The sequence below is a fragment of the Pezoporus occidentalis genome, unplaced genomic scaffold (genome assembly GCF_034315485.1).
Source record: "Pezoporus occidentalis ecotype Australia unplaced genomic scaffold, CSIRO_AGI_Poc_V1 ctg114, whole genome shotgun sequence".
In the NCBI taxonomy this organism is placed as follows: domain Eukaryota; kingdom Metazoa; phylum Chordata; class Aves; order Psittaciformes; family Psittacidae; genus Pezoporus; species Pezoporus occidentalis.
Window position 1 is genome coordinate 1366946 of NW_026912929.1, and position 23929 is coordinate 1390874.

At 46.5% G+C, this 23929-nt stretch overlaps 1 protein-coding gene across 3 annotated transcripts in view; it reads left to right on the forward strand.

Annotated features, from left to right (window-relative positions):
* Positions 1–23929, forward strand: part of CHCHD6 (coiled-coil-helix-coiled-coil-helix domain containing 6) — a 106172-nt gene that overhangs the window by 42242 nt on the left and 40001 nt on the right. For 2 of the 3 annotated variants that reach the window (XM_062636728.1, XM_062636737.1), the window contains one exon: positions 10877–10947. In XM_062636728.1, coding sequence (XP_062492712.1) covers positions 10877–10947 — 71 coding nt within the window. Of the gene's footprint in view, positions 1–9860; positions 10201–10876; positions 10948–23929 lie in introns of those variants that run through there. The other variant, XM_062636741.1, reaches the window with a different exon arrangement.

The following is a 23929-nucleotide window of genomic DNA, read 5'->3' on the forward strand; positions in this document are numbered from 1 at the left end:
AAAAAGACCTAGAATGTGATCCTCTCTCTTTGTTAAAGCTCAGCACTGGAGTTATTTGTCAAGTCTAGTCCAAAAAGAGCAAAACAAAGGGTGCTTTTGTCTTACTTCTGAGAGCTTTCCCCATCAGCTCCTATTCCTGCTCCCCTCGCTTGCTATCTTTTATTCAACCCAGTTTTCCCTCCAGTTCATTCATTTTCTTATTGCTAATAGCTTCAACTTCTTTTTCCCCCTCCTTTTTGCACTGCACATATGCTTGTTTATAAGCAGAGTGGTATTTATAAACATGTGTATAGACACATAGTGCTGTTACCAGTAAAACCAGTGCTGCTTTTCAAATGGAAAGCATCTCTCGCATGAACGTACGTACATATACGCATGTGCGCACACGCAGTCTGTACCTCGCCTGTTCCGCTGTGCTGTAGTTGCACCTTAGCACCAACTACATGTTCCTGCACTAAATACCAGTGCTGTTAGTTCTGTGTCGTTCACCAGTGTACAATTAGGTTTTGGCCCTGTTATTGCAGTATTGGCCATTTTATGAAGCTGTAGCGAGTGAGCGCAGTGAATTGATTAAATCTGTTCCAGACCTTCGGCTGGAGTCAGCGTGTCGGCAGGGATTTGGATGATTGAAGCTTGTGCTTCTCTTGGGATATTCCCCATTTCGACTTAGTCTTGGAAATGGTTGCAGGTAGACAGAACTTCCCCGTGTGGGTGGAATCCACGTGCCTAAGAGCCTGACTTTGGGGACTCTGAGATTTCCATCATGACTTGAGCTCAGGCCTTGGCTTTACTTTTGTTTTGAAAAGATCCTTAGGATTATGCCTCTGCCCTTACAGACCATGCTGTCGTTACATTAATGGACTATATGGCTAATAATTCCTCTGTCAATTGGGCAGGCTCCATGGAACACCTCAAATTGGTGCTGAATTCAGTAGTCCAGAGAGCAGACTTTCAAAGGGGACTGCTTCATATTTACATGGGAAATGCCTTGTGCCCTGTAATGAAGGTACCACATGAAGTGGGTGGTGATCCAGACCCATTGGCATCGTGCCCAGGGCTGTGTCTAGGGCTGTGTCTAGGGCTGTGTCTGGAGCTGTGGAAGGCAGTAGCAGGGGGGTTGCTCTGCTCTCTGGGTGTTTGCTTCTCATGCTATGTTCGCAGCCCAATAGCCTTCTGTGCAATGTCCCTCTTCAGCTGACCAGCAGCCCACGGGCCTTCTGGGCTCATCCTTGGAGGCTTCACAAGCTCTGCAGCACAGAGCTGTCTCTTCAGTGCTTTGTCCCCTTCAGAGGACAAATGGCTCTGTTAAAAAGCATGGGGGAGAGAAGCTCACTAAAAGCAGGGCGAATGAGACTGTCAAATGATGGAGAGGAAATTGCTCACCAATATTTCATGATTTCTTTCTTATCCGTTTTCCCATCCTTTCTCCTTTGTCCTCTTTGGCTTTTTTTATCTCCGGATAAACATCGTGTTTGTTTTCTGTTTACTGTGTGGAGCATTTCAATCCATTCTGAATAGCAGAATAAATATGAAGAGATACTAGTGTTCTTTTCTGTGGAATAAGTGATGACTTGCAGGGAGCGCTGGAGATTGTGGCAGTGCTATTGTAAAGACAGGCCAAAGGAATCTCTGTTAATCCATTTTCTTCCTTTGTGTTATCCGCGTTTCATTTTATGTTTTACTTTCCTTTATAAGTAACAGTCAATACTGGGCAGAAAGAGCCTAAATCCCTTTTTTTGCCAGCTGTAAAATAAATATACTGTTGCTTTATAATATTTGTCCATGTATTACTAATAAAGGGGGATGACATCAAGTTATCCTTGTAAAACTGCTTCTGAGCTGGGGAGCTGGGAACTTTTTCCAGGTATTCATTAACTGAGGTTTCAGCTCTGTGCAAGGTAAGTGGATGTTGTCCCCATTCTAAGTGAGACCCCAGTGCTTAAGGTTCACATTTCCTACAATAGCTTTTGTTACTGCCTTTTGGGTTCCTGGCTATGGTGTGCTTCTTCAGATGTGCTGAATACCCATAACTGGAGCTTGAAGGTTTGAATAATGAGCTTCTGAGCAGCTCCAGGAGCCAGCGGGCACTTCCCAAAGTGTGGATTTGTCTCTGTCGTTAACGGCATCTGGGGACCAGTGAGGTCCTTGTGGTCTTTTGGGCTGTGATCATTAAACCAGCCTGTCTTCTTATGGTACACAATGGGATGAGGAGCCGCAAGTGAGAGAACCCTGCCTGGAAACACAAATATCTTCAGAAGATGCTCTGGGAGTAAGAATAAAGAGAAAGTACGGTGGCAAAAGGGATTGCTGCTGAGCTAATTTTTCTTGCTCTCTCCCAAGTTTGCCTCTAGGATGGCAGTTTTCTCCCTTCAATAAATAAATGCAAAGATGAGAATTGCTGCCAAAAACTGTCACATTTCTGGAACTTTCAGCCCCTGATTATTCACATTAAGCCTCCCCCCCCCCAGCAGTACAGTATTCTGAATATGTACACCCACCATTCTGTCAGATCTGTGCAGTCTGCGTCTGGTTCATCTTCTGTGTCTTTGATGTGCTCCATAACGTAGGCAAAGAGAGGTCTGATAGTCTCTCTAAAAACCTGACAGTTTGTGTGACAATCTGTCCACGAATCCGCAGGCTCCTTGTCAACCAAATGAGCCTTTGAATAGGGGAGGTTTGCAGAACAGTGCTTGCAGCATCGCATATGCACCAAGGGGCGAGGACAACAGGCTGCCGGGTAACCTGAGCGCTGGCTGTGCTTCCCGTCATCATTCCAGGGACATCTCATCATTGCTTCTTGGCTGGTTCTCAGCCCCGCACATGTCGGGGTTATTTAGCAAAGCTTGATTTGCTGGAAGCTGCACAGGGAGAGTGATTTGTAGTTGGGGAAGGGGGGGGAAGGAAGAACCCCGGGAACGGGTGGAACCTGCAGGCTCTGCTGTGCTGATGGGCTTTGGTGGGCTTTGGGTTTCTTATAGTGACTCTTCCTTGCAGGTCCCTTTCCACATGCAGGTGCATGGTTGTGACGCTATGCTCTAGGGCGGCTACCCCCCTGCAGTGCTGATCCAACTCCAGAGTAACAGCACAGGAGGGATGTGGAGCTGTTGGAGCGAGACCAGAGGAGGCCATGGAGATGCTGCAAGGGCTGGAGCAGCTCTGCTCTGGAGCCAGGCTGAGAGAGCTGGGCTGGGGCAGCCTGGAGAAGAGAAGGCTCCTGAAGGGGAGACCTTAGAGCAGCTCCAGTGCCTAAAGGGGCTGCAGGAAACCTGGAGAGGGGCTTTGGACAAGGGCCTGTAGGGACAGGCCAAGGGGAATGGCTTTAACCTGCCAGAGGGGAGACTGAGATGAGCTCTTAGGCAGAAGCTCTTCCCTGGGAGGGTGCTGAGGCGCTGGCACAGGGTGCCCAGAGAAGCTGTGGCTGCCCCATCCCTGGCAGCGTTCAAGGCCAGGTTGGGCACAGGGGCTTGGAGCAAGCTGCTCTAGTGGAAGGGGTCCCTGCCTGTGGCAGGGGTTGGAGCTGGAGGAGCTTTAAGGTCCCTTCAGTCCAAACCAAGCTGGGATTCTGTGATTTCCTTCAGTGTTCTGGTCTTCTTGTGCATCCTCATACCTTGGGTCCCTCCTGTTCTGGCTTCCTCTGGGAATCAGTGAATCGCATTCCTGAGCTACCTGTTGTGGGAAAGAATGAGGTCATGGTTACAGTTTAGCTTTTTAGAACTGGGACAGGGTCTGGGCAGCTGCTGCAGTTTATAAATGGGCTTTAGGGATATTCTCAGCAGTGAGAGCAGGAGTTTCAGCTGCAGCGTGCCCGGCTGAGGCGGTGGGAGTTCTGTCAAATACCAGCTTTGGCATGATGGCATCAAACCTTAGCTATAATGTTCCTCCCTTCCCAAAATAAGCTCCTGTGATGGGCCTGACAGGGGAATGTGCGTAGTATCTTTCTTAATGTATGACAAGTACTTGATGACTGCCCTTTTTCTGGTTTGGGGCTGTTTTCCTCTCCTTCTCTCCCTGTGAAGCACTGGTCAGCCTCCAAGGGGGCTTTTCAGCTGCATCCCTCAGCACTCTTGGTGTTCTGGCAATTCCCTTCTTTCTCTCTTTCCCTTTTCCCTTGGCAGTGATTCTCTCCATGACCATCACTCCTCAATGGTGCCCAGTGGTTAGAGGCAGCATCCCATGGCTGAGGAGTCCATCCAGATGGATGATGGCCTGGTAGGACCCTGGTACCCCTATGGGATTCGCTGTGCAGCTCCCAGCATGAGCTCAGGGGTTCAGCATGCCCTTGAAGTCATGGCACTGTTGCCTGTGAGGGTCAACCGGGTGTAAGGCTTCTCCAAAGCAGATGCTGAGACCTCTTGATGTTTAACTGATGCCTGAGCAGCCCCTTTACCTGCACATGTCAGGTGTAACTGATTCCAGCCCTTACTGTGGCTTCTTCACTTCTTTTATTGAAGTCTCTGGTAGGAGGAGAGCATCGTTCTGCTTTCCTCCTGCAGTTCTAGTGTTAATGTGGGCCATCCACGTTGCTGTCCTTGTCAGAAAGCCCGGCTTGCCTGCTGGCATTTTATGGCCTTTCCCTTTGAAGGTGCTTTTACAGTCCAGACTTTGTTTCAAGATTTACTAATGCTTTATATGCAGTCTTTCACCATGGAGTGCCTTAAAGCAACCTCACATAAACTCAGTGCTTAATTCTGTCTGGGGTTTTTCTTGCTCCTTATTCCCCTTTTAATTGCCTGTGCACTGTTGATTCCTTTGTTGCTGGCTGCCTTTCTGGCTTGAAGATGACATGAGGCTTTCTGCATGTTTCCAGTGAGGCATTTGCAGAGAGGTTCCTAACACCATCTTTGTGGGGTACCTGCTTTAATTGGGGTCTCCCCCGGGTACCTCCATGGAGACAGCTTTGCTCTGGTGTGCAAGCTCAGCCTGGCTTTTTAAACCCATTTGCAGCCATATGGAGTATCTTGATGTGGATCCTGGTTCTGGGAAGTCCTGGGGAGCATGGTTTTGCTTCCCCTAGTGCTTTAGGGGCTGTAGCTTAACCTCTTTGTGCTCATTGCACACAGGGTAAACCCAGCCGTGGTCCTTCTCCCAGCTCTGCCTCCTTCTCATGCTGTGGTGATGGGTACTTGTGGGATTGTATCTTTGAGGAGCTGTCTAGATATGCTGCAGGATTAATGTTTTCCTTTCAACTTGGGGTCATATCTCAGTTCTGAGAAGCCCTGTGCAAACAGGAGCATCCTCCTGCCCGTGCCAAGTTTTGTTTCCCTCTGTTGTTGCTGTGGACGTTGCTCTTTTTTCTGTCTTCTCTGAATCTTCATCCAGAATTTATGATCTCACAGCTTATTGCCGAAGGAGAGTGTGGAATGACACAAACTCAATGCTCTCATTTCATTACTGGCCTCAGCGGGAGGAGCGGAGGAACCCACACATGAGCAGCAAACAACAGAGCTGTGTTTAGAAGTTGGCTTTGGCTGATAAAAGAGCTTTTTTTCCATATCAGCAAGCTGTTTGTAGCTGCTTGCATCTTGCCTTGTTACCTTTTGAGGAAAAACCACAACTGAATTCACATAAAAGCAGTTTAACCCTTGGCTTCTCTGCGCTCATGATAGGCTTCGTATGCATGCTTCTCTTCTTTGTTAATTGGCTTCAGTGTGCACTTGTGCTTGATAGGAAGGAGAAAATGTGACTATCTCTTTTAGCTAAGTGCTGGCTGATACCAGCAAACAGGAACTCAAGAGGAGTGAGCTCAGGAGCTGAAGAGGTTGTTGCTTCAGTGTATCCTGAAATCCCCGAGTTCCCTGGTTGGGACCAGAGTTGAGAGCAGTGATTGATCGTGTCAGTTGACCTTAACACATCCAAAGGGTTTGGTGAACAGATGGGTTCAACTCATCCCCTTCTGTACCCACAGGAGGGGTGTGGGTACCTGGGGTCGTTCTTCAGATCTATTGAGAGCTGTTTATGTGAGACTTGGAGAGATAGGGGTGAATACCCTGATTTGTGCTGTGCGACCCGGTGAGGTGTGGGAACCCCTGTGCTCCGCTGCTTCCCTCGGGTAGTGCTGTGAGCAAGGGCAGCTCCTAAAGCACAGGTTGGATTCAGGGGCTTGGAGCAAGCTGCTCTAGTGGCAGGTGTCCCTGCCTGTGGCAGAGGTTGGAACTGGGTGAGCTTTAAGCTCCTTTCAACCCACACCACTCTGTGATCCCATGACTGACCTTCTCTCGGGGCCGCAGCTGTGTCCGGGACACGTGTGTGTTCCCCATTGCTGCAGGCAGGAGCGGTCGTGCTGTGTTCTCAGGGTGTGTGAGGTCTGATTTCTGCCTTCAGAAACAGGTGGATGCAGGAATGTGAATGTCTCCCAGTTGACATTTGAGACTTGAGAAGTAACCTCTGCTTTCCTTCCCCTTTATTAAACCCGTGTGTTCCCTACTGTGGGACATGCCATGTGTCCCCCCTGCCTCTCATGCCCCTTTCAGCTGGAATGGAGGTTTGCTGGCAGATGGGGAGCACGGATGTCAGGAGCAGGGACCGCAGCAGTGCTCTGTCAGGTGCAAGGCACATCCTACCATCTACTCCTGGCTGTCGCAGGCAGCATTTGTCAGAGCCCCCCTGTCCTGCTCTGTTTCATGAGCTATCACCAGCATTCATTGCTGCTGGCAGCGTTTCAACAGCTCTTAATCCTCTTTGGATCTTTACACGCTCTGTCCACTGACAAGCTTCTATAGAGGTGTCAGAATATCTCCGGATAGCCACAGTGCTGTGTTGGTTTGCGGTGGTTTGAATCCAAACCCTTTCTGATCTCTTGACCCAGCCTGTACCTGATGGGGAAATCTGCGGCCCACTGTCAGAAAACTGGTGTTTGATGCTGCTGCTTGATGTTCACAGTGAATCTGGCCTAAAACCTCATTAATTTCTAGTTCATCGGGCTGGCGTTGCTGGGTTTTTCTGCTTTACGTGTTCCTGCAAGTAGTGTGTGTTGCACTGAGGTTGTAAGGAATGTGCTTTAATGGCAGTGTGAGAATGAGCTGGCAGGGGTTTCTCTTTATGCTTCAATTACTTTCCCTCCTGAAATAACCCTGAGAATTCCATCTTCTGCTATACTGTGTTCTTACCTTCGATGCTGTGCATGGCAGGGGCCCATGCAGTGCGTACCGAGGTGTAGCAACGAGTGTTGGAGTTTCTCTGCATGTTTGCAGCCAAGGAGGAATGCTGAATTATAAACAACTCCAAATTTAGCTCCGAGTTTGAAAATGGATTCCCTTTGGAAGTGGAGTTTTCAGTGCCAGGGTGTTTTGGGAAGAGCGGGGAGCAAGGGGAGAGCAGCAAAGCCGCTGCGGAAAGGCGGCAGAGTAAAGGAAAGCAATTCTTTTGGTCTTTAGGCTCTAGTTATGTATTTTTATAACTTCTTGGTGTTTTTAGTCTTTGCTACGAAGCATCATTTAATAGCAGGGTAACATCCTTCAAACCAACAGTTCTTTGTTTAGTTTGTTTGTCCTCTCTGGAGAGCTCTCTCCCCATATGACAAAGCTCCGATGTTCTGAAGTTGGCTCCCCTAAGGCTCAGCTTTATTGAGAGAAGTGAAACATTTGAGGTGGTTCATTCATTCTTTCTGTGTCTCTTGTTATTTGAGCCCTTATGGTGTCCTTTGGTCGTGTCTTTTAACTCATTTCTGCAACTAAGACTGCCAGGAGCTTTCTTTAATAATAGTTGGGGTCTCATGTTCAGCTTTCTCTTTGTGAGCTGCTGTTTTATCTTGAGCATCAAATATTGTGCGAGTGAATTAAAAGCAGCGTCCACGCCTTGTAATGTTGTGTGGAATGTGCTCTATTCTGCTGCATAACTGAATATCAGTTTGTGAAGCTCAAGGACTTCACTACGACTACATGCTGCTGAATAGCCCTTGTCTGCGGGCAGCGCTGTGGGAGTCATGGAAGTGCAGGGCTGGCTCCTGGCTTGGCTCCTCGCTTGTGACCTTTTGTAGGCCACTGGAACATTATTCCCTGCCATAGCGTGGTAGGTAAAATACTGGAACTGAAGCAGAGCTTGCATCTGCAGTCATAGAGATGGGGATGGTTGGAGAATTACCCTCTAAATAGAAGCCCCAGATGACAGAACCTGTCTGTTGCACATTTGTTACTCATTTAGTGTTTAGGACAAAAGTGAATGTGACTTTCCCAAGGTAGGAAAGGGCCTAGAGGCCAAGGAAAACCTGTTTGGCAGGTCTGCTTGTTGAACCAACCCGGGTTTGAATGGTAAAACTCTGTTTTTTCTGACTTGGGGAAGCACTTAAAGATACTGATTCATAGCACTGGCAATACTGCTTCGTTGGGTTTTGAAGCGGGGCAAAAGCGGCAGAAGGCTCTGATCCGAAGGCAGGAGCCCCCATTGGATCACATGCAAAGATGTTTCCTTTTCACTTCTAAAGCCCCACAGCTTTCATGTGCAGGTTGAAGGTCTCTGCACCCCTCCTTGATGTTCACCTTGTGCCATGGGCCTTGTGGTTTCTTTGAGGCCAGGTTTCTCCTTTCCCTCACTGAGGTTCTTGCCTCTCCACTCAGGTCCTCACTTGCCTGCTTCTATCAGCTTTCAAACCCAGAGCTATTTCCTACCGGCTCCTTCCCAGCTATTTCTGTCCCTGTTTGTAGTTGGTGGTGTTGAAGCTGAGGCTGACCCCAGCGCTGGGCAGTTGAACTCTCTCTAATAGACAAGGCAAGGTTGCACCACAACGGCTTTAATCCACACTTTGACCAGCACATGGACCCATTGGCTCTTTTTTCCCTTTCTTGAGGTGGGTTAAATGCCAACCTCACACTGGGTCTCAGGTACAACGTATTTGTTCCTGTTTGCCTCCCATGCTGCTGTTTCACTGCAGAGTGCTGGGGGCTAATAGCATCTGATGGGGCTGCTTCCTGTTGCCTGAAAGATGCTTCATTTTATGCCTTACTTTCTCTTTTTCCCAGTTTCTCTCATTTTGATCTCTCAAATCCAGTCCCTGTGAGGAATGAGACTGTATGAAATATGCAAATTGCTTGGGTAGTAATTGGAGAATCGGGGAGCCTTGTGCAGCCCATGGAGATAACACTTCCATTGACTCACGTTAGTTAATATTTAAAGGCAAATTTAATTAATGGAGCACAGGTCGTGTGGCTTTGTGTGTGAATAAGCAGCAGCAGGGAGCTGAGAGTCAGGAGGGCTGTTTACAGGACAGGGAAAGAGGTTCCATTAAAAGCTGAACTTTTCCTTATAGAAGAGGGGAAAATGGCTTTAATAGCACAGAAGTTTGTGGTCATTATTTAACAAGTAAGTAAATGGAAACAGTAATGTCAGTTTGCTGGCAAATGCATTTTGAAGTGGTTACTCCTCAGGAGTTCTCAGTTTAAGCCTGTCTCCGGGGTCAAGGCTTGGAACACCAAAGTTTGCTCTGTGATTTTTTGGTATGTGACATAAATTCAGGCACCAAAGATAAAACTTCAATACAGCACCTTGAAGGCTCTGAAAACCTGTCTGAAGCTTCCCATTAGCTGAGCTTCACCCAGCTTCAGTGATGAAGAGGGCTGTTATCCTTCGCTCCCACATGGAAAACGGTGGATTCACAAGTGGCACAACTGCCTATAGTGTTGGAGTTGTGTCTGTCCTTTCCCTTTCGTAACCACTGAACAATGCGTGTCATCTCATGAACAGGGACCACGGCTGCATTCATAGGGAAATAAATGAGAAAGAAGGGCAAGAATAGCGTTCTATAGAAAGGCCTGAATATGGGGAGATGAGGGCGGGTAGAACCTAGCTGAATAGCTGTCCTCGCTCCCAGAACCAGTTTGTCACTAGTTTGATTGATTATTGCCTATTTTCTGCATGTGCCTTTGCAGATGAGCTGTGAGGCAATTGCAGTACCAAGTCCAGAGGCTTTGCCTGGAGCGGCTTTATCAGCAGCACAGTTGCTGGGGCCGCTCCCTTCTGTTTGTGCTTAGGAAGCTTGTACATGCAGCCGAGGAGGAATTCCATCTCCATATTCAGCAGCTGAGCAGTTGTGAACTAAAACTCTTTCTGTGCAAGCTCAGGAGAATTTAATGCAAACCTCTTAAGCCCTGCAGCAAGACACTCAAGCCGCTGTTTGGCAGTGCTGTAGCTGAGACCTGATATGCCTCCCGATGTTGTTAAAAGGGAAACAGGCTGCATAATTATGTTTTAAAGAAGAAGCCAAGGGGTAACGGGTTCAAATTTAAACAGGGGAAGTTTAGATTGGATCTAAGGAAGAAGTTCTTTACTGTAAGGGTGGTGAGGCACTGGAATGGGTTGCCCAGGGAAGCTGTGAATGCTCCATCCCTGGCGGTGTTCAAGGCCAGGTTGGACAGAGCCTTGGGTGTCATGGTGTAGTGTGAGGTGTCCCTGCCCATGGCAGGGGGTTGGAACCGGATGAACTTAAGGTCCTTTCCAACCCTAACTATTCTATGATTCTAAGTAGGAGCGCTGAAATGTAAAATGGCTTTTTCAGTGCTGGCAGCCAGGTTTGGTACTTGCATGTCAGAAATGTCTGGGATCCTTCAAAAGAATTCACGGGGAAAGAGAACAAAACGCAACCAAACCCTAACGTGGTGCTGGAAACGCCTTGGTTTTGTGGTTACATGGAATAATCAAAGCTGAGGCTGGGTTTGGTGACCTTTTCCCCTCTCTTTCCCTTTGCAAAGCGAAGCTGGAATTTGGGACATGTGGCCTTGATGCATAGAAGAAAAGCAACTTTTAAGCATTTTTTGGTGTGTTCTTTGAACTGAATATGCTGTTTGTTGTTGGAAATGGTTATTAATTATAGAAGATAACCCTGTGCCAGGATAAGATCTGAACCACATTTCATTTTTAGAGCTGAATATTCTCCTCTTTGTTTCAGAACGCAGAGATCTACAAGCTGACGTGTGAGCAGTACAAGGAAGCAGCCAGCAAGGCAGAGGAGTGGATCAAGTGAGGAGCCTTCTTGTTCTTTTCAGCAGTTCCAGTTGCGTTCCATAACCCTCTGTGTGTAGCCTCTGGATATTCCTGTAAATGGAGTGTGGAGTTACCTCCTGTCAGGTATCCAGGGGGTTGAGGAGCTGCAAGAGTTGTAAGGCAGCACCTTCGTGTTCTGTGCCAAGCTTGACAGAGCTTACTATCAGGTTGTTAGATCTTCCAAGGGAGAATGAGGAAGAAAACACAGACTTAGTAACTGCTCCTGTTTAATGTGAGTTTTCCAGGGTTTTCAAGATGGCAGTGGAATGTATTTAATCTGCTCAAACTTTGACCCAATGTGTTGAGCCTTACACGTTGCAGGATGGGGCTAGTGCATGGGAGAAGGAAGAACAGCACCACTTACAGGGTTTTCATTGACCAGGGAAGAAAAAGGTGAGCAGCCCTGTAAATTCCAGTCAAAAAAGAGTTATAATTATCTTGAATGTTTTCTTGAGTGGGTGTGATGGTTTTTCTGGCCTTTTTTATTGGCCTTGATACAATTAGCAGACCTTTAATCTTGCCTTTTTACCAGGAGCATATTTAGTGTCTCAATTCCTTTTGTGTTTGCCAGTACTGTTAGATAGCTTATTGTTCCACATGCACTAACAGCTGCCCAAGAAGAAATATTTTCTCTAATTCTTTAATATTAATGAGTCTAAAGCAATTACACTGTCAAGAGCAGCACTCGGATCTCAGTTGGGTAAACAGTTGGCCAACATGCAGTAAACTGGAGTAGCAACATATGTAGTCCAGTTGGGTCCAGTCCAGACTGTATGATACTTAATTGCAGAAATAGATAATATAGTAGTGATGAATATGTTAGTAGGGTGGGCAGTATATTGTGCTGTCTTTATTTAAAATCATATTTGGCTGCCAAAGCATCACATAACCTGTTGTAATTTCACATTTTTGTTTGGACAGTCAAGCAATAAGTTGCTAAAGAAGCCAAAACAAGGCAGCTAACACATTGTGAGCTTTTTCATGCCATTTTCCATGGTAGAAATCAAAATTCTGGTTTTAAATAAAATCAAAGAAATTCATAAGACATAAAGTTCTGACGGTCTTTGATCAGCTCTGTCTTGGATTTGCTTCTGCAGATGTGCGGTGAGTTGTTGGGAACACACGTAGCAGTGATATATCCTTGTGGCTTTAGAAAGGAAGAGATTGGGACCTTGGTTTATGTTCTTTACTTGCTTTTACAGACTAGAACTAACCTATTTTTTATAGTAGTCTTTAGTTCTGATTCCTGAGGTTTCAGTTTCATTTGGTCTCTTCTGTTTCTTGTGAAGGTGGTGACTGGTAATGTAGGAAACTCAGGAATGCAACCATTCCTCATAAAGATTAGTGGCTGAGACCAATGCAAATGCTAATGCCTTTTTTTTTTCAAGAGCCAGAAAATGTGTTTATGGGCTTTTAGGATTTCCTTACCCTTTTCTTTGAGCCTTTATCATCTGCCAGTCCCTGGCTTCTGGCCTTACTGTACAAGGCTCTTCTATTTGGCAATATGAACTTGAGTCATCTGTAACTGTACATTAAAGACTCATTGCTTTACCCCATCACTGCAGTGGATACCTCTCTTAAAGCAGTAGCAATGATCCTTTTCATAATCATTGCCTTGGTGTACAACATGTTAAAGAGTACACATAGACCTCATAGCAGCCTTCCAGTATCTGAAGGGGGCCTATAGGGATGCAGGCGAGGGACTCTTCATTAGGGACTGGAGTGACAGGACAAGGGGTAACGGGTTAAAACTTAAACAGGGGAAGTTTAGATTGGATATAAGGAGGAAATTCTTTCCTGTTAGGGTGGTGAGGCACTGGAATGGGTTGCCTAGGGAGGTTGTGAATGCTCCATCCCTGGCGGTGTTCAAGACCAAGTTGGACGAGGCCTTGGGTGACATGGTTTAGTGTGAGGTGTCCCTGCCCATGGCAGGGGGTTGGAACTTGATGATCTTAAGGTCCTTTCCATCCCTAACTATCCTGTGATTCTACACATGCCTCGTGTGTTGTGATAAGGCTGAGACAGGGTCAGGGAAACTTCCTTTGTACATTGGTGTTCATGCTTCAGTGGTAGGACTGGAAGCCTGCATGTTGTAAGGTCCTCTTAGGCATTGTACATTCAAGTCTTCCTACAGCCTGTTTATGGTAATAAATTACAAGATCCTGTGACTTCAGTGGAAAGAGCAGGTTGCTGATCCTGTTCTGTGCTTTCTTACAAGTCTACAAGCGCAGTGGGTGCTAAGACGGGTAAGGCTGATTTACACAGATCTAGTAGCTTGGTTGGCAGGAATAAGCTGATACTCCAGCGAAATGACATGAACTGGAATAGAGTCAAACTATGAATGAAGCGCAGGTCTGCCTGTTTCCAGTGCTGGACTACGACAGCTCCTGTAACAAAAGGAACCCAGGAATGGCGCTTTCTCCATTCACAGAGGAGAGTACATCCCCTTCCCATAGTGTCTCTTCCCTAGCTTATATTATCCCTGTTTCACTGTGAAGTCTGACCTAACCCTGGGTACTTGTGCCTTGTGAGACCAGTCTACCCTGTATGGGTTGCCTTCTGCCATGTGTATCGGCATGGCTGATGGAGGAAGAGGGGAATAGAGCTGGGGCTCTTTCCACAGCCTGTTTTCGGAGCCCACGTTGGAGCAGAGATAAGAAATAGCTGAAACAAAAATCCAGCGTTTTCTTGGCATTTATTGACTTGTGTAATTCCATTATCAACACCTACAGCTCTGCACAAGCGGTCAAGAGTTTCATGGACTGTTTCCTCTCCTTAGTGATTATCAAGTGTTGCAGGGTTTAGGAATGTTGTACAAGCTTTCCATCAGTGACCCTTCACAGCAGGCTGGTATGGTAGGCAGGTAAACCTTCCTGTTGCCTCTGTCTAGAAACAGAGATGAGGTACCAAGTGCTGTGCTTCCTATTAAATCACTGGCACAGTTATTAGCTGTTGGGCTTTGATGCCTGCATGGCCTGACTGTGCAGTGGACTTTGTTCCTTGTCTCTTCACCTGAACCCAGCCTGCTTCTGCCTCCTTCTTCTTTGTTCTGGGCTCTGTCCAACCAGTTTCTTCCTCCCAGGAAGAAGATCCTAGCAACAACAAAGCACTGAGCACAGCTTTCAGCACCTTCAGCAACTTGCCCTTGTTGCTTACACGCTGCGGTGAATTGGACGCACGCCACGGACATATTGTCTCAGTGATGTTGTCATAATTGATGCATTACGATTTTTCTCTTTTGTTAACCAACAGAATGGAAGTCTGGGGACCTAGAACTTTTCCCCCTTCCTCCCCTGTTTAGCAAACTGTGCACATCAGTAACCACCCACAAAGGAAGCGGCGTGTAAATAAAAAGCCAGTGCTCCCCGCCCTTCGCTTCGTTCCACATCCTTTTCTCAGTGTTCATAAAGCCATGACTCAGACTGGGTTTAGAGAAGACAACTTGCTAATCCCCTCCCTGCTACAGAGAATAAAATGGCATTTCATTCCAAGCTCTATTAATGCGCTCGCTCCGGGGATAAAGCAGCACTCCCAAAAGGCACTGGCCAAACTTTTTTTCCTGTTGCGTTGTCTTTGTCTTCTTTGGAGTGTTACATTTAGATTAGCTCCTGAGGATTAAATGTTATTACAGCCCCCGAATCTGTTAAGGGGAAAAACCATCAGTAAAGAGGTTATGGCTTAGTGCAGGCACTCCAGACTTATCCTCCAAACGCTGGTTTGGAAGCATTTGATTTAGTTCCTTTTGTGAAGGTTGTCTTATCGCGGTGCTGAGTTATTTCTGTAGCTGTTAAATTTGGATGCAGGGACTGGCTCGGGCAGGGTGTGACTCGCTCAAAGGGAAACCTGCAGGAGCGGGGTGAGGGGATTAGGGAGCTATTGAAAGATAAAGTTGTTCTGAACCTGAGTTTCCCTCCGAGGTCTCCTTACGGTTTGCAGAGCTGCTGCTGAAGCTGCTCACTGGTGGCTGTGCTGCTTCGCCTGTTGTGCCGAGAGGATTGTTATCAAGGAGTGCATAAAGAACATCAGTATCTTATCCTGATAGACATCAGCCTTGAATCCGAGGCAGCTTTCCAATGGAGAGACTGCCAATGAGATTTACTTCATATGGGACTCAGTATCTAAGAGTTCCATTTAATGGTCCTAAGATCTTTAAACTTAATGGCCATGCGTATTTAGTGCTAGAGAAACTGGCACGTGGTTAAGTGTCCTCTTGGGCTGAACGTGGAGAACCATGCTGACCTAGTGGGGATAGGGGGAGGAAGTTCATAAATGGGCAGTCTGCTGGGAGCAGGGAATTTATGGCTTTCAATACTCATGGAAATGAAGCTTTTATTGAATCGTGCAAGATCTTATGAGGCTGATGCCCCCCAGTTAAAATGGCAGCGCTGACTGGAACCCAGAGGAACCGCCTTTTCCTTTCTTCTTTTTATCTTGTTTGTGTAGATCTGGAAAGCTTATGGAATGATGTAGTGATACTTGAGTGTATTACTACTGAAACCCACTATGAGGCCTCAGGTATTTCAGCAGAGGGCTGTGCCCTGGAGCTGAGCTCTGAAATAGCTGTTACGTGGACAGGCGCGAAGCCCAGGGAGCAGGAGGGTGAAGACATCATGGTTTTCCAACAGGATTGCTCCGGGATTTCTCCTGTCATTAGATTAGATAAATGATTAAGTCAGTGTTGAAATTAAAAGCCTCTGCTCCAGGGATTTATGAGTTTTCAGGAATAAAAGACTGATTACTGCTGGGAGCTCATCCCCCACCTTATCTCAGCATAGTGATTAGAGCCTGCGATGAAGATCCCTTCACAACAAATAGTTTGGCTCCATCCCAGTCCTGTTCCTCCCTCAGTGCTTGGTTTCTGCAAGTTGCTCCTACTTCTGTCTGCGCTGAGCCTGTCTCGTGTAATCCTTAACTAAAGAGATGAGTTATTAGTCAAAGCTTTGCTCTTCCTCATGTTTATAAAGTCATCCTTAGTAGGAGATTGGAATGTCGCTGTAAGAGACCTCAAGGCATGAGTTTCCCCCGAGTTATTTCAAGTGAGGGTAAAACTGTGAATGGGTGAATTTTGAGTTTGTCTTGTTTTACTGGGTGTGAATTTTACTGCTTATTCTTTTTTTTAAACCAAATTTTAAATCTTGAAAGCTGATTGGACTGTTATTCTTTATCCAAGCTGTGGAATCTTCTTCCTGACGTTCAGTTCTTGTGAGTCACCAAGATGCTGGTTCTACATAAGAGTTTCCTTCTGCCCAGTTGTAAAACGATGCTCTCATCTCGTGTTCACAGTGTTGTCTCTCCTCTCATGCGTGACGAGGGGTGACTAATGAATCAGTGCAATGAACTGAGATTGCAGTTCTGTTAGTGCTGAGGAACCACTGTCAAATATTAATGTATCTCTTCAACACTGCAAGAGCATTTCTTCAGAGTACTTTGGTAGAACTTGGGGGGAGTTTGTAATGTAAAATAAGACCTGAAGAGCAAAGGAAGAGGTGCCAAAGACTCCATGTAGTCTGTTAAGGATGTTTCTATTGCTATCGATTTTTACATGGAAAGCACTTGTATTCTGTAGTAATGTTGCCATTATAAACCCTTAGATCAGGGTTTGTTGGCAGGGCAGATCCAGATTGTTTTCCAAAGCAGGAATATTTGTGCAGCTGTTAAAACAAACCTCAGACATTCTTTGTGCATCACAGTACATGAAATATTTCTGTTCGCAGCTCTTTATCATGGAGAGTGCAGTGAAAATAGAAGCAGTTCTCTGCCCTCAGATTGGGTATTACACATTCCACTGTGTGCCACGGTGGACACGAGGTCTTCACAGTGGATTATTGTGCATTTAGATACAGTGGCAGATCTAAAGTTCAGAGCTTCTTTTGCCTTTGGTTCCCCCTTCCCTTGGCTGAAGTTGGATGTGCTCAAGGCCAGGTTGGATGGGGCTTGGAGCAACCTGCTCTAGTGGAAGGCATCCCTGCCCATGGCAGGAGGTTGGACCTGGATGAGCTTTAAGATCCCATGCAACCCAACCCATCCTGTGATTCTATGCCATTGGGAAAGATACCATGAATATTAATCAAAGACCCAGCTCAGCTTATCCCCACTGTGTTTTTGTGCCTGTGTCTTCCAGCGTGTGTGTTGTGTAGTGTGTTTGGGGCAGTGGCACAGGGTTGATTTGTCGAGGATTGAGGTTAAAGTCATCTGGGGAAGCCTTCCAAAAGGAGCAGTGAATTAAAGATGTCAGAGGCAATAATGCCTGAGAAACCACTTGTTACCAGTGAATTAATGACTTGTTTGCTAATGAGTAGCCTCGGGCTAAGTTGAGGTAACACTGCAAACAATCTGGTCATTAGTTCAGTGGCAGCTGAGTTCCAGGGCAGTGCTGCTGTTGGGAGCAGTAATTGTGTTCCTAGGTCTGTGCACAGTGCCTTTGCTTCCTGCTGAGTCAGTCTCCTCCTGGGGTGATGGAGGGATGACAGGAGGCACCGAAGGCAAGTATTAGAAGGGGAGAGGAGAGAAATAGTGTGTTCTGCAGGTCAGAGCTGCTGTATCTTCACCCTCTGAGGAAACACGGACCATGGCAGGATGCTGTGGAGACCTTCCATCGAGGTGACCCTCTGCACAGAGGAAGTTGGTGGTGTTTGGTGTTGACTGATGAGAGATTGAGGTCCTTTCCTACCTTATAAACAGAGAGAAAACCCATCTCTGCCATCACACCAGGCTTCGGTGACTTAATTCATTTGGTGTAATTTCGGTAGCTCCTGAAGTTACTCTGATAAAATATGGTTTTTAGGCTATTGGATCCCATCAGCTTTTGGAGTCTCAGGGTCAAGTGATGCTTCTTGCATCCTGTCCTTTTATTTTCCATGTTAGAAGTGCCTCTTCTCTGGGACATGTACACACCACAGCAACCACAATTGGAACTCATTTGGCCAAGAAAGTGGCATTTAAAGACTTGCTTGTTCAGGGATGAATATTGCTTCTTTGGAGAGAACTTGTCAGCATTGTGCTGACTGTGAGTGGCCCTAGCAGCACACGATGGAGCAGCCTTAAGTTGGTCTGGGTCTCACTAACTCACCTGGGACGTTGTTAAACCCATGTTTAACATTTAAAGCCAAAACCAAAAATCCCAACCTCCCCCCAAAACCAGCCTTCAAGGCTTTGGTGCTCTTCGAAAGCACCATTACTGATGCTCTCAGGGGGATGAGGAGCTGCTTAATGGGGATCTTGCTGAGTCAGTGCTTGGCAGATGGCTCGGCGTGGTAAAAAGGGCACTATGGGTCTGAAGATCAGGGCACATGGGCAAAGGCAAGGGGATTGTTTGCATAACGTGAATGTTGAGCTTCAGATCCCACTTGAGCTTTAATGCTGCAGCTTTGTTCTCCTCCAGAATGTGTTTCTGCATCTATAGCAGAGAGGTGGTCAGGGTTTCCTTTTAGAAACGTAACTCTGTTAGCAGTCTGACATCATTCCCAGGTCACCTCACACAGGAGAGCGTTACTGACCCTGTCCATCACTGTGTCCTGTGGCTATGTGCAATCAGCATATCCCTGCTTCAGTTACCTTCTTTAGAATATATCTTGGGATGGGGTTTTATAGACCAACAGGATTGTCCCAGCAGGCAGTTCCCAGCTAAATCCCAGCCATTCAGCATTACCACAGCCCATTCTTAGGGCCCATGCTGTGTACATGCTGTAAGCTTCATGATTCCCTTTCTGACCCAAGATCTTAACCAGTTTTTAGATGCTGTTTTCTATCTGAAGGAAGAAAATCCCTATTCGGGTCACTTGTTGGGCTGTGTGTTGTTTTCACATTCAGTTATTGCTTGCTATATTGCTTTTCTGCCTTGTGGGAGCTGAGCCAGCTTCCTTTCTGATTCAGAGAACTCCTTCCAGCAACAAGATTCTGACTCATTCCTGCTTGGCTTCCAGAGACCGTTTTGCTGCTAACTTTAGGCTCTTCATCTTTGCTAGTCAACTTTTAGTAGCTTGGCATCTCTGGAAAAGATGGTTCATGGCTTTGTGGGCAGGAGATCCATTTCTGTGAACTTCTGTGTCTCTTGGCAAGGGAAGGGAAAGGCAGTAGTTTTCCTTTCATCTTCCAAACTGGCAGTTTCTCACAACTCGGTATTCTACCATCATAATCAGTAAAGAATTTACATCCAAATGTACATCGGAATGATCCACTTGCGGGGAGAAGCTTCTCATTATTCCAAACCACTTGCCATCTGCCATGCAGAATGCTGATAGGAATCATTAGTTATTGCATTTGCAGGTTCAGCAGGATAGGGATCATTTCAGCTTATATGGGTTTATAGGTGGTTTTCATGTTGCTACCCTCCTGCTCCTCCAAAACCCACCACCACCCAGTGCCTGCAGCTCATGGGGTGCTAAGGAAGCCAGTTAAATTTGGTTGCAACTGCACTGGGCAAAGCGCAACAAAGTCTTTTAGGGTGACCCACTGGTCAAATGGGGAATGAGCACTTGTACGTGAGCATAAACCATGTAGGAGGGCAAGGGAGTCTGTGATACATTGGAATAAGACAAAGAGCTGGAACCGGCGCTGGATGGGGCACACAGTTTGCTTCAATTTCATCACTGAAATGCAGAGATTGTTGTTGGATTTCCAAAATTAGAGGTTGTTACAGAAAACTGCTAAATTCTGGTTATTTTCCACATCAATCTCTGGGTTTTGGGGTGTTTTTTCCTGTTTGATGAAGAAAATGTGATTGGGTCAGGCTGTTTTCTGTGACTGCAGTGCAGTGACACCACAAGTTGCTGACGCTTGAGGTTTGGATGTTGTGTTAACTTTTGTTCTCAGTAATAGAATCTAAATACTTATCTAAATACAGGAGAAGGTTTCAGAACAGCTTCTGCATATCCGTGATGAGAAGGAGAGGAGGTATCAGTCCTGGCAAGGACAAGGGTGCACCGGGTGCATGAATTGCAGTGGTGAATTGCGTGTTAGCTTCAAAGAAGCTGTCAAACCAGGAACAGGGATTGGGAAGCGCTTGAGTGACAAATTCTGTAGGATCACAGAGTCAGCCAGAAACTTACAGTGCTTTATAAACATGCATTCATTAGGCATTCCCATGGAGAGGTAGGGTGAAAAGAGGGTGACCTGTTACTGAAATGCAACGGTCAAGGGGGAGAAAGAGGAAGGGGAGATAGTACAGATGGTGCAGACAACATGACAAGGCGTATGGGAAGGGATAGAAAGACAGGAACACGATTGCTACAGTTGAGATTTGGAGGTAGTGCCCCTATTCTCATGCAAATTGTCACCTTTTCTCTTAGTCCATCTTCTCTTGCTCTACACAACGTTACTTCTCCTTCCACATCAGTGGCAGAGCCTGGTGAGCGGTGTTTTGAACACAGGAGGCTGATCAGAAAGATTTCCTTCCTGATCACATTAGTGTATCCTCCTGAGGCTCGCAGATTGTTTACACTGGGCTGGGTTATGTAGCTTAAATGTTACGGAATTTTTAGTAGGCATTTGAATAATCTGTTAAGCTTCTTCCATCTCTTATTTCTGCTGCCAAACTGCTGCAAACAAGAAAGCTGAAGAGGGACTTTTTACAAGGGCACATAATGACAGGACAAGGGGGAATGGCTTTAACCTGCCAGAGGGGAGACTGAGATGAGCTCTTAGGCAGAAGCTCTTCCCTGTGAGGGTGCTGAGGCGCTGGCACAGGGTGCCCAGAGAAGCTGTGGCTGCCCCATCCCTGGCAGTGTTCAAGGGCAGGTTGGACACAGGGGCTTGGAGCAAGCTGCTCTAGTGGAAGGTGTCCCTGCCTGTGGCAGGGTTTGAAGTTGGATGAGCTTTAAGATCCCTTCAACCCAAATGAGGCTGGGATTCCCTCTTTCATTTGAGCCACGTTACCAAGCTGACATGCGGGATCAGGGCATCCCATGGTTCTAATGGGGCCGTAGTGTTTGCTTTGTGACAGTGCAGCACCCTGCAGCCTACGCTGGAAGTTGCCTTTCCCAAGTGTTTGTTCTGTGCTGATGAGTTTGTTGGATGTGAATGAAATGCTTCAATTGTGTTTAATTTTCTGCTGTAAATGTCAAGGATGCAGTAATGAGAGAGGATGGAACCTTCCTCTGTGCTGTGTATTGCAACTGTCTGGAGTTGTTTTTCTGACATGTTAGAGAAGCCATCAGAGGCAACTGCCACCCAAGGGAGGATGCACTTTCACAGGTCAGTTAACCACTTACCAGTTCTAATACGTGTACAGTGCAGCATAGCAGCACACCACATTTATGTGACCAAAGCATCACTGAGCTTTATCTGAAATGCATCTAAATGCATATACAAACATGCTAACTAACTATATGCCAAATCTCCAGGTCCTTTCTGATGCACAGAAACCGCTGCTGTGTGCTCTGGGCTCTGCTCATAGCACTGTCCCTGCACCTCACTGCTGACCTTTGAGGCTGCGGTGACGGGGGCACTGATGTGGTTTGCTCAGGTTAGCTCAGACACTGGTCTTAGATAATGCCGCACAAAGCAGCTCATCCAGTTGGGTTTTGCAGGCCACAGGAAATTCCAGGCTGCTGCCCCATTTAGGCTGCTGCTTGCAGCTGTATACCAGAGCTCACTGCTGATGTGGGGGACCCAGCGTGGCTTTGGTTTTCACTTTGTAAGCAAAGGTATCACAGTGTCAAGGTTTAGGTACCATCAGTCTCCATCATGAGGTTTTTCTCAGCTTGAGTGGTTCCCAAAGGAAAAGGTAAAAAGAGGATCTTGCTCTTAACTCCACCTTGAGTTGCTGCTCTCCCTGGTAAAGCCAAGTGATGCTGTGGTGCTCACTGTGGAGTTACCGGTTTTACACTAGTCTGAAGAGCTGCTGGGTCCTAAAGCATTGAAGCTGTATCTCCACTTGCCTAGTCTGACTTCTCAGCTGGATAGAAGGACCAGCAAATAGGGACGCATTTTCCAGCTTTCCCAACATTGAGTGTAATTCTTCTTCCAAGAAAGGGACCTGTCAGCAGTGAGCAGCTTGTAACCATTGAGCTGTGTTTGAGACCTTCAAAGGGGTCTGCATCCTGGTGATACTGCCTTAATCGCTCCTTGTAGTGAGCTGGTGTTTGTCTTTGGAAGCTGTGCTGCTTCTTGATTAATTGATGGACATTTAGACCAGTGATCACAGAACTTACGGTGGGAGTTCTCAAAGAACCTTGCTTTCACCTCCCCGGCGCTTAGTGCTTCTTCACGGGGTTTATGTCCATGTAGAAATGAATTTGCCAAGACGAATGAATGCCGTTATTGACTGGAGCAGCCGTTACCTGCCGCAATTGAACAGGTAGGAGAGGGTTAAGAAGAAAACCTCTTCTGAGCCTCTAGATTGGCCCTGACTAAGATGAATGTCTAATTCACTCCCAGCGTCCTTACTGCTGCCAGTAATAAAAAGCTTGCTTCACATATTCACCCCACTGCAGACGTTTCTCTTAAATTAAATATCAAGAGGACATATAATAGCACGATTCCACGCCAAGCCAATATTATCAGATTGATGTCAGCAGTGATAATAGAAGAAGGATAAGTTGATGAGATTTCATTTATTAAATAAAGTAAAGGGAATACGCAGTGATAGAGAGGATTTGGTAACTCTCGGCGTGTCAAAATGCAGCAAGATCATGCTCGTTGTGTTTTACCTCAAGGGATAGCAGAGAGAAGGATGCCCTTTGTTTCATTTTAAGAAAACGTCTCCCTTCTGTTCCAGGCAAAGACCTGATTTAGAACCTTCCCTGGGAGGGGGAGAGGCGGATCCAAAATCATGGATTCCATGTGCATGTTCATTCCTTCCCATTGAATGGTGGTGAGACAAAGGTTTCTTGCCCAGTCGTGAGGGGCACTGATAATCAGTTGCGTTTCTAGATCTTTCTCCCACCTTTCTTCCTTCAAGCAGATGAGAGGGTGCGTTAAGGCTTTAATCATTCATGTTCTCTATATCCTGCAATTACTTCCAAGGTATTGTCAGAGCTCATCTCCCATACTTCCCTGTCTAGGTATTGGCCTCATCCCTCCCAGCCCTGCCTTTCTCTCTTGCCTTAGCTGCTATAAATGAGCCTCTTACATTTGTTCTGATGATAGTGATAGCAATTGCAATGTGTTTTACGTTAGGCAGAAACTAATTGTCTGCCTTACTTGGTGGTGGCATATTATGCTTAGAACTGACCCGTATTCCAAGCCCATCCTGGTCTTCTGGTCTTCATGTATTCAAACCCCATCCCTGATCCACCATGTTCCTTCCCCCTCATTGATTAACAAATAGTAATGAACCCCCTCAAGCAATGAGATGCTTGCCAGGAGCAGTGGAGTGTCCAGAAGAGGAGTTTTTCTAGAGGCTGGTTAGTGCCAACAGCCTTGAGCTGGGCTGAGGTTGAAGGGAGGTAACTGAGGAAGGTCCTTTGGAAGTCACTGTGCCATTGCTCTCAACAGAGGTGTTTGTAGTTAGATCCTGCTGGCCTCCATCACATCTTTCATGTTAAATTCCTCTTCCTGTGTAAAGTAAAGTAAATTCCTTTCCAAGTAAAGCCAGATAACTCTAAGGTGTAACTGATGTATAGGGCTGTAGTTCCCCATGTGTAGAAGTGTTGCAACCTGAAGTTAAGGGACTTCATGTGAGCAGGAGAAGAGTAGTGATTGCTGTGCTAGGAGGAAAGCTCCTCGAGCAGTTTGACACCAGAACAGTTCAGATCTCCCCCTTTTCAGTCACGATGGGTACCAGAACTCGTCTGCTGGAGGTGAGTAACGTGTGTACTCCTGGACTCCACAGGATGTGCTTCCATACAGTGTGTCCTTTGGTTTCATCGATCACAGTGTATGGTGGGCACAGGGACGGTCGTCTCCTGAGCAGCACTAGCTTCCCACTCCAAAAGAAAATCTGTCATTCTCAGTGGGATTTAGCTGGTTCTATTGAGTTTCCAGTTCACTTGTGAATGCACAAATACATTGGTTTGTG